This window comes from Schistocerca piceifrons, chromosome 1 (assembly GCF_021461385.2).
Source record: "Schistocerca piceifrons isolate TAMUIC-IGC-003096 chromosome 1, iqSchPice1.1, whole genome shotgun sequence".
In the NCBI taxonomy this organism is placed as follows: domain Eukaryota; kingdom Metazoa; phylum Arthropoda; class Insecta; order Orthoptera; family Acrididae; genus Schistocerca; species Schistocerca piceifrons.
This window is the reverse complement of record NC_060138.1, coordinates 1,103,535,650-1,103,549,765: the sequence shown is the minus strand read 5'-3', so window position 1 is coordinate 1,103,549,765 and position 14,116 is coordinate 1,103,535,650. Positions and strand designations below refer to the sequence as shown.

The window sequence follows — 14,116 nt, the reverse complement described above, 5'->3', positions numbered from 1 at the left end:
CTGGAAATGTCTTACAGTTTAAAACCTGGTTCCTAAATCTCTGTCTGGCCATTATATAATCTATCTGAGACCTTCCAGTGTCTCCAGGCCTCTTCCACATGCACTACCTTCTTTTATGATTCTTAAACCAAGTGTTACCTATGATTAAGTTATTCTGTGTGCAAAATTCTACCAGGCAGCTTCCTCTTTCATTCCTTACCCTTTTTTCATATTCACTTACTACTTTTCCTTGTCTTCCTTCTCCTATTATCAAATTCCAGTCCCCCATGAATATTAAATTTTCATCTCTCTTCACTGTCTGAATAATCTCTTTTATCTCGTCATACATTTCTTCAATCTTTTCATCATCTGTGGAGCTAATGGGCATATAAACTTGTACTACTGTGTTAGGCATGGGCCTCATGTCTATCTTGGCTACAATAATGCATTTGCTATGCTGTTTGTAGTAGCTTACCCACACTCCTAGTTTTTTACTCATTATTAAACCTACTTCTGCATTACCCCTATTTGATTTTGTGTTTATAACCCTGTATTCACCTGACCAGAAGTCTTGTTCATCCTGCCACCAAACTTCACTTATTCCCACTGTATGTAACTTTAACCTACCCATTTCCCTTTTTAAATTTTCTAACCTACCTGTCTGATTAAGGGACCTGACATTCCACACTCCGATCCATAGAACACCAGTTTTGTTTCTCCTGATAACGACATCCTCCTGAGTTGTTCCTTCCCAGAGATCCGAATGGGGGATTATTTTACCTCCAGAATATTTTACCCAGGAGGACACCACCATCATTTAACCACACAGTAAAGCTGCAGGCCCTTGGGAAAAAGTATGGCTGTAGTTTCCCATTGCTTTCAGCCGTTCACAGTACCAGCACATCAAGGCCGTTTTGGTTAATGTTACAAGGCCAGATCAGTCAATCATCATGACTGTTACCCCTGCAACTACTGAAAAGGCTGCTGCCCCTCTTCAGGAACCACATGTTTGCCTGACTTCTCAACAGATACCCCTCTATTGTGGTTGCACCTACGTTATGGTTATCTGTATCGCTGAGGCACACAAGCCTCCCCACCAAAGGCAAGATCCATGATTCATGTGGGGAGACAAGGATTTTAAACATCTAAAAACATTATATTTGCTACTCACCATACAGTTGAGATGCTTAGTTGCAGTAAGGCACAACAAAAAGACTTTTGGAAAGTTAGCTTTCGGCCAACTATGCCTTTGTCAAAAATAGACAACATACACACACGCTCACACTTTGCATAAACAACTCAGACACACATGACCACAGTCTATGGCAGCTGGAGCCAGACTGCGAGCAGCAGGATATTATGGAAGAGGCAACCTGTGGGAAAGGATGGGGGGGGGGGGGGGGGGGAAGGGGAAGGGGGTATGGAGGAGATTGGGGCAGAGAGGGGGAGGGGCAGCAGGGTCTTCATGCTCGCAGGGGCCCTGCACGATATTAGGCAGATGTACTAGTTTCTTTGGCTCTTCAGTGTATTTGGAATGGGTCCCACACACTTCAGCAGTGTTCTGAGTCCAGATACACAAGTGACTTGTCAGTAGTCTCATTTATAGACAGACCGCATTTTCTCCATATCCTGCCAACAAACTGAATTTGCCAGCTGTGTTACATGTGAATAAGCCTCTGTGATCATTCTGTTTCATATCCCTACAAACCGTTACACCCAGGTATTTGTATGAGTTGACTGTGATTCATTGTAGACAGCTGCATTATTTATGAAAAGACTGAGGTTGCAGTTAATATTGTCCACTACCATATCATTAATATACAAGATGAACAACAGCGGTCCCAACACAGTTCCCAGGGACACACATATACATCTACTTCTGCTAATTACTCTCCATCCAAAATAACGTGTTGTGTCCGGCCAACAGAAATCCTCTACCCCATTACAAATTTTGTTTCGTAACCCCTGTAAACATACAGGGGTTGAACAAAAATAGGGAAACACTGAGAGAAATGAATACCTGACCATAACTGCAGTTGCTAGCCAAGCCTGCAGTTGGCATTGCTTTATCTGACCATGAACAGCAAATGTGCAATGCCCTCAATACATTGCAAGTTTCAGTTGTGGTGAGAAAAGTGTTCTTTGTAGTTGTAGGTGCATTATGCCTGAGCTAAGTGAATCAGATGTGGGCATATCGTTGGTGCTTGTATGACGGGTGTTTCCGCAACCAAGATAGCTACAGTATTCGGTATTTCAAGAGGCATCATACCAAGATGAAATAGGAGACATGATACTGCATGAAGAGTTTGACAGAGCATTGAAAGACCTAAGTTGAAACAAGGCCCTGGGAGTAGACAACATTCCATTAGAACTACTGACAGCCTTGGGAGAGCCAGCCCTGACAAAACTCTACCATCTAGTGAGCAAGATGTATGAGACATGCGAAATACCTTCAGACTTCAAGAAGAATATAATAATTCCAGTCCCAAAGAAAGCAGGTGTCGACAGATGTGAAAATTACTGAACTATCAGTTTAATAAGTCACAGCTGCAAAATACTAACATGAATTCTTTACAGACGAGTGGAAAAACTGGTAGAAGCCGACCTCGGGGAAGATCAGTCTGGATTCCATAGAAATGTTGGAACATGTGAGGCAATACTGACCCTACCGCTTATCTTAGAAAATAGATTAAGGAAAGACAAACCTACGTTTCTAGCATTTGTAGACTTAGAGAAAGCTTTTGACAATGTTGACTGGAATACTCTCTTTCACATTCTGAAGGTGGCAGGGGTAAAATACAGGGAGCTAAAGGCTATTTACAATTTGTACAGAAACCAGATGGCAGTTATAAGAGTCGAGGGGCATGAAAGGGAAGCAGTGGTTGGGAAGGGAGTGAGACAGAGTTGTAGCCTATCCCCGATGTTGTTCAATCTGTATATTGAGCAAGCAGTGAAGGAAACAAAAGAAAAATTCGGAGTGGGTATTAAAATCCATGGAGAAGAAATAAAAACTTTGAGGTTCGCCGGTGACATTGTAATTCTGTCAGAGACAGCAACGGACCTGGAAGAGCAGCTGAACAGAATGGACAGTGTCTTGAAGGGAGGATATAAGATGAACATCAACAAAAGAAAAACGAGGATAATGGAATGTAGTTGAATTAAATTGGGTGATGCTGCAGGAATTAGATTAGGAAATGAGACTCTTAAAGTAGTAAAGGAGTTTTGCTATTTGGGGAGCAAGATAACTGATGATGTTCAAAGTAGAGAGGATATAAAATGTAGACTGGCAGTGGCAACGAAAGCGTTTCTGAAGAGGAGAAATTTGTTAACATCGAGTATAGATTTAAGTGTCAGGAAGTCGTTTCTGAAAGTATTTGTATAGTGTGTAGCCTTGTATGGAAGTGAAACGTGGACGATAAATAGTTTAGACAAGAAGAGAATAGAAGCTTTCGAAATGTGGTGCTACAGAAGAATGCTGAAGATTAGATGGGTAGATCACATAACTAATGAGGAGGTATTGAATAGAACTCGAGAGAAGAGAAATTTGTGGCACAACTTGACTAGAAGAAGGGATTGGTTGGTAGGGCATATTCTGAGACATCAAGGGATCACCAATTTCGTATTGGAGGGTGGCGTGGAGGGTAAAAGTCGTAGAGGGGGACCAAGAAATGAATGCACTAAACAGATTCAGAAGGATGTAGGTTGCAGTAGGTACTGAGGGATAAAGAAGCTTGCACAAGATAGAGTAGCATGGAGAGCTGCATCAAACCAGTCTCTGGACTGAAGACCACAACAACAACAACATACTAAGGATTTATACTGCATACAGGGAAAGCAGAAAAATTCCATCCGCTAAGTCACATGTGGTCAGAAGTCTGTGTTGAGTGATCATGGTGGAAAGTCGTTGAAGGAGATTTTGATGAAAAATAAAGAGGATGCCAGCTGCAAAAGTCACTGCAGAACTGAATGTCACACTCACAAACCATGTTAGCACCAAAACAACATGTCGGGAGCTCCATAAGATGGGAATTTCAGTATGAGCTGGATTTCCAAAACAACACATCTGTGATGCATATGCCCATGACAGGAAAACATTGTGCCAAAGCCATAAGACCTGAACTATGGAGCAGTGGAAGGAGGTTATTTGCTTAAATGATTCCTGTTTCATGCTATTTCCAGCTTCTGGTCAAGTATACATCTGGTGCACACCATCCCAAGCCTATGATGCAGACTGCTTGTTGCCAAGAGTGAAAAAAGGTAGGGGTACAGAGATGGTTTGTACAGCTATATAATGGGCCCCGTGGTTACTCTGCAGGATCACATTACTTCCAAGGAGTACGTGAAGACCTTGGCTGATCAGGTTCATCCCATGGTACAATATTTGTTTTGCAGTGATGACACTGTGTTCCAAGATGACAGGCCCCCTGTTCACATTTCTCACATAATCCAGGATTGGTTTTGTGACCATGATGATAAACTGTTGCATCTGCCCTAGCTACCACAGTCACCAGTTCAATATTAGTGAGCCTTTGGGGCAAAGAAGCATATATGATGGCTATACTCCTCCATCATTGTTACCTGAACTTGCCACTATTTTGCTGGAATAATAGTATAAGATTCCCATGAAAACCATACAGGACCCGTATTTCCCCACTCCAAGACAATCAGATGCTGTTTTAAAGGGCAACAGCTTTCCTACATTGTATTATGCATAATGACATGTTGTGTTTTGGTATTTCAATATTTTTGCCCACCACTGTATTTTTGTGAACAAACAGTGGAGTGGTACTGAGTCAGATGTTTTATAGAGATCAAGAAATATGGAATTTCCATGATTTCCTTTACTCGTGGCTTTCAGGATGCCACATGAGGAAAGCACAAATTGGGTTTTGCGTGATTGATGTTTTTGGAATGCTCACTGATTGGCATGCAGATATAATTCTATTTCACAAACAACTGGCAGACATAAATGAGATTGGGTGGTGGTTTTGTGGATCATTACTATTGTGCTTCTTGCACATAGTTCTTTCCTTTCAAGGGATTGGTGCTATGTTGTGGTTAAAATGAGAACCATCTCGGCTGCAAATTCAGTATATAGTCTGATAGGGATCTCATTGGGCCTTGGAGTCATTAAAGTTGACCAATTTTAGCTGTGCTCAGTACCACTGATTACAATAACTGTATTATCACTCAAATATTTTGTGGCGCAAGAAATAAACTGAAGAGTAAATCTGTATCTTCTATAATAGAGTAACATTTGGAAACTGAGTTGGACAATCAGTCTTTCATACTCAACCTGTCCAATAAGCCTCTGCTGACTTGAGTTTTTGGGTGAGTTTTTTTTTATAAATTTTCCTGTTTCCTAACACTCAACAGTCCTTTCCTTCTCTCTCTGACTTTCCCTTCAACCATTCTGCCAGTAGAGGTCACTGAATCCAAAAGCTCATGCATTTCCAAATTTTTTGTGTGTTTTCTCCTGGCATTATTTGGTGAGTAGATTTTTTTAAATCTATGTATATTATGTTTTTGTACTACCTTGTGGTAGTAGAAATGTGACCCAATAGTGTGCTGTGTTTTGTTTTGGGCACAATATTGTGACCTGTATTATTTGGGCAATTACTTTAACGTACAATGTAGTACTAATACTTCTACTACATGATGTTACAACCAAAATTAATACATTTCAGAGATATTCAACCCCTTGGCTTTCTATTATTACATCACCTCCCATGATAGCACTCACAATTGTCCATGCTTGCCAATGTTGGGGATTTTGGACGCTTCTGACAGAAATGCCAACTTACATGTCTGACATCCTTCAGTTTGACATTTCTAAGGTAAGTGCACATAATTATTTTTCTCACATGTACGCCTCATGGCGTCCAAGGAATTACTTCCATTTCTTTCACTGAAGTTCTACTGCTTTCTTCATATTCATACTTGAAATGCACTGAGATTGAATATGTATTTATTTATTTATCATCACATTTACAGCCTATTATCTAGCAAATTAAAATGAGGCCAAACAGTCACTTTTTGCGGATAGTAATAAATGTACATATTAATTATTTGTTCATGGTTCTTATAAATAAACACTTTTTAAAAAGAACAAACTTGCAAAAATTTTCACTTTAATTTTTGCAAGTTGCATAAATTTCAGTTTATAACACTGCCCATCTAGTAAGTTCAACACTAATATGGCATGTGATACTTTCAGTAGGGAAGACAAGTTTTCAAAAACAATAAATTAATTAATACTCATCTGTTTTTTAAGACAGCAAGAGGTTGGCAGTGGCATCTAGTAGGTCTCAGGTGTTTGATTAGTTTGTATGAAACATATATTTGTTCTTTTCCAATTAGTTATTGTCCTTTCGAGTTACTGCATAATATCTTCATAAAACTTTACAAAATCATTTCCATTAAATGCAGACAGCAGAACACTGCAGAAGACAACTTTGATGAATTTCACAATTTTACATATGCTACTACTGAACTAAATATCGTGTCCAAAGAGCCACTGTCACACTTCACATCAATATTTGTATGTTAGGTATTTGTGCTAGACGTTTCTCAAAGATCATGGATTTTTAATTGAAATAGAAATTTAAACACAGGTGTATATTTTTTGTATAGCAAACTTAGGGCAGTCAAACAGTGACAATAATGGTTTTAGATGATTGCATTTTTTGGTTAGAAACTTCTACAAACCTAATTTTTTAAGACCATATACATCTTAACAAATGTGCTTTTTGACAAACTAAAAGGTTTTTTGAATGTGATATATTACAATTTTTATAACTTTGTATTTTTTTTTTACGTATTAGGTTTTGTTTATTTTTTCACTTTCACTCATACTTGTTTGGATACATCAGTTCTGATGAAACAAACTGTATGACTGTAGTCACAAAGTGAAAACTAAAATTATATAATAAATTTCCGCATATAAATGATTAGAGTAAATTTATTTCAAATTCATAGTATGACATGTTGCGACTAACATTTTAACAAGAGGTCTAAAAGAAAACTGATTACTAATTTCACACACACTGATAATTTTTGAGAACGTTTCTCATGGAGAACAGTGGTTTATTTTACTTGAAAATGAACATGAACAGTTACAACTGCAATAAACTTCTTTTTTTTATTTTTTTTTTAAAGTTCTCTGGTTTGGTTTAATTTAGGCCATCTTTAGACATATCACCATGATTGTAGATAGTGGTGGTGAACAGAGCAGGCACTATGACTCCACAAATTAGTATTTGTGGATTCATAGCACTACGACTTCACAAGTTTTGTGGAGTTGTAGCACCAACAATAATGGTCACCACCACTGTCTACCATCATGGTGGTAGGTCTGAAGATGGTCTAAAACAGCCCAAAATGGGTGACCTCATAAAGAAGAAGTTTCTTGTGGTTGTGATTGTCCATGTTCATTTTCACATACATTACATTTTTATTTGTTCCAAATATGTCTCTGTATTCTATAAACTCATGATTGATAGGAGTGCTCACATTAATTCTGACAAGTTAAAGTAATTTGGTTTCTGCATAAGCCCATATATCTTGTGGAATTCATGTGTAAACATATATTTGAACTACAAACCTGGAACTATATCACATGATACAATTTGAGGTTGGTATCGGTCTCTTTATTTTGTTAGTTTTTGCCTAATTCCTGGTAATTTACACTTTCTAGCCGCTCATATTCATTATTAGGGCCCAGATGTTTAGAAAATGAATTTTAATCCTTCATTTTCTTGGAATAGCTGTTTTTAGGTTGAAACAAACTATTTTAGCATTTTTGGAATATTTTAATAAAAATAATACTAATATTAGAATATGAAAGTTTTATTGTAATTATGACACAGTTATTCTTGTTCTTTACAGAAAGTAAAAATTAACTGTTCTTTATATTTGCACTTAAAAAAATGCAAAAAAGTTGAGATATTTACCAACGCTACAGTGGTCTTTTTGTAGTACTTTAATGAAAAGTCTTCTACTGAGAAAATTCTTTTTGTGTGTCACTGACATAAAAACACACTTGAGATGTGTACCTATGTATGAGCACAATCCATATCCTAATCTGCAGTTAACAAGAAATTTGCTATTGCATTTTGATATTGCAGTACACAGTTAACCACATTTCTAAGTTTTGCAAAGTGAAACTTTTTCTTTTGTTTCTCAGTGCATTTTTGTAGGCTGAAAATGATCTCTCTACAGCAAAAGAGGTCAATGATGCATATTTCACAACCATAATTACTTGTGATCCCCAATACAGTACACCTTCCAACTTCTCCTCCTGAATAATTGTGGACACTTTCATCATGTGTTCACATCTGTTATTCGTCTGAAGAATAATCCATAATTTAGTGATGTATGCTGTACCCACTGAGTCGGATATTTCCTCCAGATACTTCTGCATGTAAGAGATAACATCCACAGCATCTTTCAGTGGTAGAGATGTGGGCTCAGGGCATTGCATTGCAACAGGTAGATGTTGAAAGTAATCTCCTAAAAATTCCAAGGATGCGACATTCATTTTGTTCTCAAGGGCCATCTTGTCTTTTTCAGTAAAATCTAATTCACTAGAGTCGAATGTGTACACTAAAGCTGTCAAGAGCCAGCTGCACCAGCATTTAAGTATGAGTTCGGGTGAGAAGGGAATGCTTGAACCTACACTCCTGGAAATTGAAATAAGAACACCGTGAATTCATTGTCCCAGGAAGGGGAAACTTTATTGACACATTTCTGGGGTCCGATACATCACATGATCACACTGACAGAACCACAGGCACATAGACACAGGCAACAGAGCATGCACAATGTCGGCACTAGTACAGTGTATATCCACCTTTCGCAGCAATGCAGGCTGCTATTCTCCCATGGAGACGATCGTAGAGATGCTGGATGTAGTCCTGTGGAACGGCTTGCCATGCCATTTCCACCTGGCGCCTCAGTTGGACCAGCGTTCGTGCTTGACGTGCGGACCGCGTGAGACGACGCTTCATCCAGTCCCAAACATGCTCAATGGGGGACAGATCCGGAGATCTTGCTGGCCAGGGTAGTTGACTTACACCTTCTAGAGCACGTTGGGTGGCACAGGATACATGCGGACGTGCATTGTCCTGTTGGAACAGCAAGTTCCCTTGCCGGTCTAGGAATGGTAGAACGATGGGTTCGATGACGGTTTGGACGTACCGTGCACTATTCAGTGTCCCCTCGACGATCACCAGTGGTGTATGGCCAGTGTAGGAGATCGCTCCCCACACCATGATGCCAGGTGTTGGCCCTGTGTGCCTCGGTCGTATGCAGTCCTGATTGTGGCGCTCACCTGCACGGCGCCAAACACGCATACGACCATCATTGGCACCAAGGCAGAAGCGACTCTCATCGCTGAAGACGACACGTCTCCATTCGTCCCTCCATTCACGCCTGTCGCGACACCACTGGAGGCGGGCTGCACGATGTTGGGGCGTGAGCGGAAGACGGCCTAACGGTGTGCGGGACCGTAGCCCAGCTTCATGGAGACGGTTGCGAATGGTCCTCGCCGATACCCCAGGAGCAACAGTGTCCCTAATTTGCTGGGAAGTGGCGGTGCGGTCCCCTACGGCACTGCGTAGGATCCTACGGTCTTGGCGTGCATCCGTGCGTCGCTGCGGTCCGGTCCCAGGTCGACGGGCACGTGCACCTTCCGCCGACCACTGGCGACAACATCGATGTACTGTGGAGACCTCACGCCCCACGTGTTGAGCAATTCGGCAGTACGTCCACCCGGCCTCCCGCATGCCCACTATACGCCTTCGCTCAAAGTCCGTCAACTGCACATACGGTTCACGTCCACGCTGTCGCGGCATGCTACCAGTGTTAAAGACTGCGATGGAGCTCCGTATGTCACGGCAAACTGGCTGACACTGACGGCGGCGGTGCACAAATGCTGCGCAGCTAGCGCCATTCAACGGCCAACACCGCGGTTCCTGGTGTGTCCGCTGTGCCGTGCGTGTGATCATTGCTTGTACAGCCCTCTCGCAGTGTCCGGAGCAAGTATGGTGGGTCTGACACACCGGTGTCAATGTGTTCTTTTTTCCATTTCCAGGAGTGTATTTCCTTAAAGTACTGAGTGCACACAGGAGCTCTGAAAAATACTGCATTTGATATTTTTAACCTCAGGAAAATTGTTTCTGACTTCCTTTGTTAGACAGTGTAGGCCAAGAGAAAGGCAGGTGTAATGGCTTATATGCAATGGATCATACTGGGATATAATTCCTTCATTGTTGTTCCTGCCTTTAACATATGCGTAGCACAGTCTGTTAGCAACAGCAAAAATTTATCATCCCTATCTTCTCCTGGCCACAGGATGTGCATGGCATCCCTGGCAGTGGAGACTACAGTTTTATGATTCATGTTCACCAATTCTTTACACTGGAGTAGGTGGGATTTTCCTGGTGTCATGGAATCTTATTTCCCCCTGATGATATTAGCTATAAATTTACCCAACTGTCAGTGGTCTTACCAATTGAAAGTGAAACATAATGGTCACCAACGTATGTTTTCATACTACCAATAGCCTTTTCATACACCTGTTCTAAATCATTTTTGCACAATGTTGACTCATCTGGTATATTGCGCTCATTGAAACTCTCCAAGAAGCCCTTAAAGGTAGGATTCTTTAGCACATTCCATGGCACATTAGTTGACACTAGTCTTACACAAGTTTAGATAAAAGCTAAGCCCTACACTTCTTGTCATACAGGAAATTGATGGTTGAATCTATTGTTTATTCTTTTTCCTAGTAATGCTCTTAAAGTTAGTTGCAGTATCTTTGTGTTGAAGGAAATATGAATTTTTGTCATGGTTTACCAAAATTAAAACAAACACCAAGGAGATGGCAGTAGCATAAAAATAAGTATGTAATCACATAAAATCGCAACTTCAATTGAATTGCATATGCACTTCAGAGAACAAATTGCAAATTATGATTTGAAAATCTGAGGGAAGATGACTGACTAGCACAAAGACTGGTAGAGGAAATAACATGCTTACTTACTTGTTTTTGACAGGCTTGGTAAAAAATTACTCAGCTGCCAGTGTTACCCAATCCATTGCTTCCAAGACTAACTTTTGATGATATGTGTTTAGCAGGCATGACAAAATTACACTTGAAGCACACAACTCAATAAGAGTCAATGCAATATCCAACTTTCCTTTGTAATTACAAAAATAAACAGACTCAAGTGTCACTGATTTGTCCCTTTAATATATCTCTCTAATGGTAGATGACATTTAAGTAAAGACTAGCTAGGTTTTTCCAAGTGCAATGGCGTAGGGGACATATTCTGAAAGTGACAATGCACCATACCCTATATTGATTACAGAGTGGGCTGTATTTCTTATACATTCCAGATTACAAAAATAAGTAGACTCAGGTGTCACCAATGCAGCAGCTTGGTGACACATTATCGAGTTATAAAGACAAGCAACAGTTGTTGTTGTTGTTGTTGTGGTCTTCAGTCTTGAGACTGGTTTGATGCAGCTCTCCATGCTACTCCATCCTGTGCAAGCTTCTTCATAAGTGTATTCATCTCTTTGTCTCCCTCTACGATTTTTACCCTCCACGCTGCTGATCACTTGATGCCTCAGAACATGCCCTACCAACCGATACCTTCTTCTTGTCAAGTTGTGCCACAAACTCCTCTTCTCCCCAATCCTATTCAATACTTCCTCATCAGTTACGTGATCTACCCATCTAATCTTCAGCATTCTTCTGTAGCACCACATTTCAAAGGCTTCTTTTCTCTTCTTGTCCAAACTATTCATCGTCCATGTTTCACTTCCATACATGTCTACACTCCATACAAATACTTTCAGAAATGACTTCCTGACATTTAAATCTATACTCGATGTTAATAAATATCTCTTCTTCAGAAATGCTTTCCTTGCCATTGCCAGTCTACATTTTATATCCTCTCTACTTTGACCATCATCAGTTACTTTGCTCCCCAAATAGCAAAACTCCTTTACTACTTTAAGTGTCTCATTTCCTAATCTATTTCCCTCAGCATTGCTCGACTTAATTCGACTACATTCCATTATCCTCGTTTTGCTTTTGTTGATGTTCATCTTATATCCTCCCTCCAAGACACTGTCCATTCTGTTCAACTGCTCTTCCAAGTCCTTTGGTGTCTCTGACAGAATTACAATGCCATCGGCGAACCTTAAAGTTTTTATTTCTTCTCCATGGATTTTAATACCTAATCCAAATTTTTCTTTTGTTTCCTTTAGTGCTTGCTCAATATACAGATTGAATAACATTGGTGAGAGGCTACAACCCTGTCTCACTCCCTTCCCAGCCACTGCTTCCCTTCCCTTTCCTGTCCCTCGACTCTTATAACTGCCATCTGGTTTCTGTACAAATTGTAAATAGCCTTTTGCTCCCTGTATTTTACCCCTGTCACCTTCAGAATTTGAAAGAGATTATTCCAGTCAACATTGTCAAAAGCTTTCTCCAAGTCTACAAATGCTAGAAATGTAGGTTTGCCTTTTCTTAATCTAGTTTCTAAGATAAGTCGTAGGGTCAGTATTGCCTCACATGTTCCCATATTTCTACGGAATTCAAACTGATCTTCCCCGGGGTTGGCTTCTACCGGTTTTTCCATTCGTCTGAACAGAATTTGCATTAGTATTTTGCAGCCATTACTTATTAAACTGATAGTTTGGTAATTTTCACATCTGTCAACGCCTGCTTTCTTTGGGATTGGAATTATTATATTCTTCTTGAAGTCTGAGGGTATTCCGCCTGTCTCATACATTTTGCTCACCAGATGGTAGAGTTTTGTCAGGACTGGCTCTCCCAAGGCTGTCAGTAGTTCTAATGGAATGTTGTCTACTCCCAGAGCCTTGTTTTGACTTAGGTCTTTCAGTGCTCTATCACATTCTTCACGCAGTATCATATCTCCCATTTCATCTTCATCTATATCCTCTTCCATTTGCATAATATTGTCCTCAAGAACATCGCCCTTGTATAGTCCCTCTATATACTCCTTCCACCTTTCTGCTTTCCCTTCTTTGCTTTGAACTGGGTTTCCATCTGAGCCCTTGATATTCATACAAATGGTTATCTTTTCTCCAAAGCTCTCTTTAATTTTCCTGTAGGCAGTATCTATCTTACCCCTAGTGAGATAAGCCTCTACATCCTTACATTTGTCCTCTAGCCATTCCTGCTTAGCTATTCTGCACTTCCTGTCGATCTCATTTTTGAGACATTTGTACTCCTTTTTGCCTGCTTCATTTACTGCATTTTTATATTTTCTCCTTTCATCAATTAAATTCAGTATTTCTTCTGTCACCCAAGGATTTCTACTAGCCCTCGTCTTTTTACCTACTTGATCCTCTGCTGCCTTCACCACTTCATCCCTCAAAGCTACCCATTCTTCTTCTACTGTATTTCTTTCCCCCATTCTTGTCAATTGTTCCTTTATGCCCTTCCTGAAACTCTGTACAACCTCTGGTTCTTTCAGTTTATCCAGGTCCCATCTCCTCAAATTCTCACCTTTTTGCAGTTTCTTCAGTTTTAATCTGCAGTTCATAACCAATAGATTGTGGTCAGAGTCCACATCTGCCCCTGGAAATATATTACAATTTAAAACCTGGTTCCTAAATCTCTGTCTTACTATTATATAATCTATCTGAAACCTGTCAGTATCTCCAGGCTTCTTCCTTTTATGATTCTTGAACCAAGTGTTAGCTATGATTAAGTTGTGCTTTGTGCAAAAACAGTATACCATACAAATTCTTGGTTTCAGTGCAGTGTATAAATGTATTCATTATGTGATTTCTTAAAATGTACAAATTCACATTATTGAGTTTCCCCAATACTAATACAAATGGAAATGAGCGTTTGGCGTCATAGGCCGGGAGGTCCACTGCCTCTGAAAGTTTGCATAATTATAAACCTTTTTTCTTATGTGTGTGTTTTGTTGCCACTTGGTGAGTAGATTTTTCAGCTATGCATTGTTAGAACTTCTATCCCACATCATGAACATGTCCATGAACAGCTCCATTGCGGGGCAGGTCTGGCCACCTTGGTGCAGGTCTTATTACATTCGACACCACATTGGGTGACCTGCACACCAGATGGGGA

General features: G+C 40.1%; 1 protein-coding gene across 1 annotated transcript in view; it reads left to right on the top strand.

Annotated features, from left to right (window-relative positions):
- LOC124798820 (putative inorganic phosphate cotransporter) overlaps positions 1 to 14,116 on the top strand; it is a 220,710-nt gene that overhangs the window by 156,436 nt on the left and 50,158 nt on the right. The window contains exon 6 of the mRNA XM_047262353.1: positions 5,667 to 5,816. Coding sequence (XP_047118309.1) covers positions 5,667 to 5,816 — 150 coding nt within the window. The remainder of the gene's footprint in view (positions 1 to 5,666; positions 5,817 to 14,116) is intronic.